This window comes from Amaranthus tricolor, chromosome 15 (assembly GCF_026212465.1).
Source record: "Amaranthus tricolor cultivar Red isolate AtriRed21 chromosome 15, ASM2621246v1, whole genome shotgun sequence".
NCBI classification, from domain to species: domain Eukaryota; kingdom Viridiplantae; phylum Streptophyta; class Magnoliopsida; order Caryophyllales; family Amaranthaceae; genus Amaranthus; species Amaranthus tricolor.
The window spans coordinates 19,184,386-19,189,385 of NC_080061.1; the positions used below are offsets into that span (position 1 = coordinate 19,184,386).

Here is a 5,000-nt window from a genome sequence, read left to right on the forward strand (position 1 = left end):
ATGATAAACAAAGGAGTGCTGTGAAAGAAATTGGTATTGAAGGATTGCTTCTGTTGAGAATTAAGATGTCTTATCATGGTATAGCTAAGTACTTTATCAACCAATATGATGTCATTACTTTAGTTTTCATAGTCAATCAGAACTGTAAGTACACTATAACTGAGTATGATGTCTGCGATATTTTTGACTTGCCGTTAACTGTTAATGATGTTATTAAACAAACTAATTCAAATGAAGATATATTTGAGTATGATGTATTTGAGGAGTGGCAACAAAAACTAGATTGTGTTGGGGCTAAGGATATATCTGCTGAACAACTACTTTCCAAAATGTTGTTGGAGTGAACTGATGGAGGTGATGATTTTAAAAGGTTTTTTTAATGTATGATTTTATTACATTTTTGGCTCCCAATTCACACCGAATTGTTGATCATAGTTTGCTTAAACCATTGGGTGATGTTAATGAGATAAAAAATCTTAACTGGTGTGGTTTAGTGTTTGATAGGTTTAGAAATGGCTTGGAGAGATGCCAAACAAAAAATTTGAAAAATATTCCTTCATGTCTAGCCATATTAGAAATTTGCTTTTACCATCGAGTTAGCTCTCTAGGTATTTTTCCATCATCAAGGTTGCCCTTAATCCAACATTGGACTTATGAGACTTTGAAAAAAAGGGCACAACTTGAGTTGAAGGCTAGATCCTTTGGACTGGGTGATTTCGACGGAGACACATACCCAGTTTCAAAGAAATTAAGAAAAAAATTGCATGATGATGAGGTGGAGCTAGAAGAAAATGGGATGTATCTCAAGATCCCTATTCCCGATGGCTTGTTGGCATCTTCTGATCAAAAAATTCATGATACAGCTGGTGATGTAAGTAATATTATTTTTAACATTTAATTTTTTTATAAAAACAACCAGTAGCACATTTTAAAATATAAAGTAGCAGTTTTTTGTCTATAAAGTAACACATTTCATATAAATTTTTTGTAAGAAGTTTAAATTGAATTGTTTTTTCTTAATATATTCTTTTATCAAGGAGCTTATGGAGGAAGTTAGCAAGATGAAGAGGAAAATGGAAATTGTTACTCAACATCATATATCGAGACTATTGAAGTTAAAGGCAAAAGGCAATCAAGCGCAAGATGTCGGAAAATCATCAAACTCTCCAACATTATCACAATAGTATTCAGACCCAAAAGTGATGGAGGAGATTGATGAGATTATGGACAGGATAAGAGTGGTTAAAAAACGAACAGCTGACATCGACTTACCAAGTTTTGACCTGGGAATATCAGATCTTGAGAAAACACCTTCACCAGCACCGAAGTTGACTGCCAAGAAGAGAGGAAAAAAATAAAATTTGAGTTTGTTTTTGATTCCATGTGTGATTCTTTCATCATAGAACCTTTATGCTTTCAACATAAAACTGTGATGATTCAACAAAATATTGTTATGAATGATAATCTCAACAATATTCAAGTAAACATCATCAACACGAAAACAATTGTGTTGACGTGTGATGCTTTTGTATAAAACTGTGATGTTTTGTTTTTATGATGCTTGCTACTTCAAACTGTGCTGCTTTTTACAAAAAACTTTGATGCTTTCTAAATCAAATCTGTGTTACATTTATTCAACACAAAATACAATACATGTACACTACCATTTCATATAAAATTTTTTGTAAGAAGTTTATATTGAACTGTTTTTTCTTATTATATTCTTTTTATAAACGTGATGCTTTCATACAATACATGATACACTACCATTTCATATATTCTGTGTTACATTTATAAACGTGTGATGCTTTCCACATAAAATCGTGATGCTTTTAACAAAAACTATGATGATTTTCAACACAATATTTGTGATAAATTGAATGATAATGACATTAAAAATAAATTAGTCTACATATAACTAATTCTAACAATTACAATGTTAAAATAAACAGAGATTTTTCTAAAGGCAATTATCCTCTTCATAAAATATAATCTACTAATGTTAAAATAAACAGAAAGTAATCTACATACTACTAATACTAATGATTAGACTATTTCTCTAGAGAATCAATTAGAAATTAGTTTACACTCCGCAAATGCTACACAACTCCAAATATAATTGTTCTTCTGAAGCAGGGATTCAATCATTTATCACTGTGTTTCATAAACAAGTCACCTACAAGATTCAGTGAACAAAATATATATGTTAAATGTCTAAATGTGGAAAACAGAAACGTTTAATAATGAAAGTATCACTATTTATTAAAGAAAGTACCAAGATAAAATTCAAGAGGTAACACTTTTTATATCATATTGTACATACTTATTTTTTCTTATGCGGACACGTACGACTATTGTGACCTGCAACTTTGCCACAACTTTTACATTGTCTTTGCTTGGTCACCCTTTGCTCTTCTTCATCTTCAGTATCCTTTTGTTTTGGATCTTTTTCTTTCCTCTTGCCTTTGTTTGAAGATTGTTTAGGATTTTGAATTGTAATTATTGTAGGAGCTTCGCAACCCAAAAACTTTTCCAACTCTTGACGTTTTGTCTTCTCAACCCCACGATTCTTTTTTGCTAAAAGCTCAGCTGAATACAACTTTATTTTGTGCGAAAGTTCAACCAAATCATCCTCATCATCTTCTGCCAAACTAATGCATCGATGTACCTCATTCCAAACTTCTCCCAAAACCCTTTTTCTAGATTCTATAGCATTATTACCATCCAATAACGTGCCATCAATATCATAGACAGGTGTTTTGCTAGCATCTTTTGTCCACCTTTTCAATATGTAAGGTTCTGGTATATATTTAACGCCTTTTGCATGCAAAACCCATAATGCATGCTTACATAAGACTCCTACTCTTTTGAATAACTTACAAGAGCAATCAACATACAATGTTTGAGCATCATACACAACTTCAAAAATTGTCCCAGTGTTGAAATGTACCACACGATACACATCCTTGCCATCTCTAACGAAATTCTTTTCAAAACCACACTCATCGCGTGCACTAAGAACTTGTTCTTGAAAATCCTTAAAAACAACATCTGTGCAGACACTAGAAGCATGTTTTTCAAGAGGGATACGAGTCTTCAAAGGTGCAGAACTTGCATTTACTATCTAGTGTCTGCATCATATAACGTTGAACATCCATCGCACTTTGAAACCTCATTTGGAGTTCAACTAATGTAAGAAATTTGTTCACAAAGTAATTGAAAAAATTGTTCTCACTTTCCGACCTAGATGTTGTTCTAAGCAAACCACCCATATAGAGATCTCTAAAATATGCGGGCACTCACATTTCTATAATATCATACATACTATTCAACCGGTCATTATTTCTTAAATTAGCATGCTCATAATCCGACATCATTTTTGACCACTGATCTTCAAATTCATGGGGCTCATTATCCCTATTATATACAAGTCTATTAATTCTTCTTAAAAACTCATCATCATTACGTAACTCAATAGAAACTTTATCAGTTAGTTTCTTCATTATATGCCAACAACAGAATTTATGAATAGACTTGTCAAAAACATTGGGTAGAGCAATTTTTATGGCTGGATATTGGTCTGTTATAATGGAATCTGGTTCTTTTCCATCCATTGCCCTCAAAAAAGATTCAAATAACCAAGTATAAGAAGATACATCTTCCCTACTAATAAGACCGACAGCAAAAGTAACACATTTTTTGTGATGGTCAACACCCGTGAAAGGAACAAAAATTTGATTATACTTGTTAGTACCATAAGTAGCATCCACAGATATCGAATCACCAAACAATGAATAGTTTCTCCTACTAATACCATCTGCCCAAATTGCCTTCGATAGAGATTTAGTATCATCAACCTCAAAATCAAAAAAAAAAAAAAAAACTAGGTGAAATTTCTTTCATCTCAACAAACATTTCCACAAACATTTGCCCATCAGATTCATTAATAAAACACTTTAAATCCCTATAAAAGTTTTTAAAGTAATCAAGTGAAGCACCTACTTTTAAATAAATTCCTACTTGTTCTTTCCACATCCTATATGAACTTGTTGGACCTTTATTCAAGTTCAAATTGTTCATAATGTATCTTTTTTGTCCACTGTTTAAACTACATGACCCTTTTAAATGTTGCCTAGAAATAGGTGAGGCAAGAATGTGGCTATGGGCTTCAATAAATTTATACACCCAATATTTACCCTCTTTAGTCCTTTGAAAACCAATTTTAGCATAACAATCTTCACGAGTTACAAGCCTTCTTCTCAATGCACCTAATTTCTCTTCCCTCATCCCTTGTTTATTACAAAAATAGTATTTAGATGTAACAACACCTTTATAGACTTTCTTAGTCCCTGATCTAATGTCAAAACCACAAGACTTAGCATATGTTTCATAGAATTTCACCCCTTCTTCTAATGAATCAAAAGTCATATGCAATACTGGTATCAGATTTTTCTCACAATGAGGGATGAATTGTTTATGATTAAGGTTATGAGTAGGTGTACCCTGAAACAAAATACCAGCAACATTGTTTTCAACAGAAAGTAACACGTTTTCAACATAAAGTAATACATTTCCAACACAAATTAACACCAAATGTATTATTATCGTCATAAATAAACTTACATACAAATGTTCACTTAAAGAAGTGGTTGCAAAAATCACAGTTTGTAAGGGTTCCATATGCTCAGTTAAAGATGTTCCAGCCTTATCATTATTATCTTGCACTGCAACCTAAAGCGAAAAGTAAGAAATTTTGTGTAAAAATCATCACATTTCCCACCCAAAAGTAACACTGTGCATATACTTTACTGCGTATTATTGATAAATAAAGGCTTACCATGAGTTGACTTGAAGAATTTGCATTATCACAAAGGTTAGAAGTGGTTGTAAAAGTCACAGTTTGTAAGGGTTCCATATGTTCAGTTAAAGATGTTCCAGCCTTATCATTATTATCTTGCAATGCAACCTAAAGCAAAAAGTAAGACATTTTGTGTAAAAAT

The 5,000-nt window shown here is 32.1% G+C and overlaps 2 protein-coding genes across 2 annotated transcripts in view; both read right to left on the reverse strand.

The window, feature by feature from the left end:
• Positions 1 to 2,323: 2,323 nt before the first annotated feature.
• LOC130801128 (protein FAR-RED ELONGATED HYPOCOTYL 3-like) lies at positions 2,324 to 3,272 on the reverse strand. The gene is made up of 2 exons (XM_057664892.1): positions 3,122 to 3,272; positions 2,324 to 3,051 (listed from the first exon to the last, which is right to left on the reverse strand). Exons 1-2 carry the CDS (start codon positions 3,270 to 3,272, stop codon positions 2,324 to 2,326), a joined length of 879 nt encoding a protein of 292 aa, XP_057520875.1.
• Positions 3,273 to 3,299: 27 nt separating this feature from the next.
• The window catches only part of LOC130801129 (protein FAR1-RELATED SEQUENCE 5-like), a 10,100-nt gene continuing 8,399 nt past the window's right edge, over positions 3,300 to 5,000 (reverse strand). The window contains exons 4-7 of the mRNA XM_057664893.1: positions 4,838 to 4,966; positions 4,624 to 4,731; positions 4,021 to 4,503; positions 3,300 to 3,857 (exon numbers count right to left, since the gene is read on the reverse strand). Coding sequence (XP_057520876.1) covers positions 3,300 to 3,857; positions 4,021 to 4,503; positions 4,624 to 4,731; positions 4,838 to 4,966 — 1,278 coding nt within the window. The remainder of the gene's footprint in view (positions 3,858 to 4,020; positions 4,504 to 4,623; positions 4,732 to 4,837; positions 4,967 to 5,000) is intronic.

Coding starts and splice junctions, on each gene's coding strand:
- LOC130801128 (XM_057664892.1), bottom strand. CDS start 3,272: ATGGGTGGTTTGCTTAGAACAACATCTAGGTCGGAAAGTGAGAACAAT. Junction 3,052..3,121: donor TATGATGCAGACACTAGATA/GTAAATGCAAGT, acceptor GTGTCTGCACAG/ATGTTGTTTTTAAGGATTTT.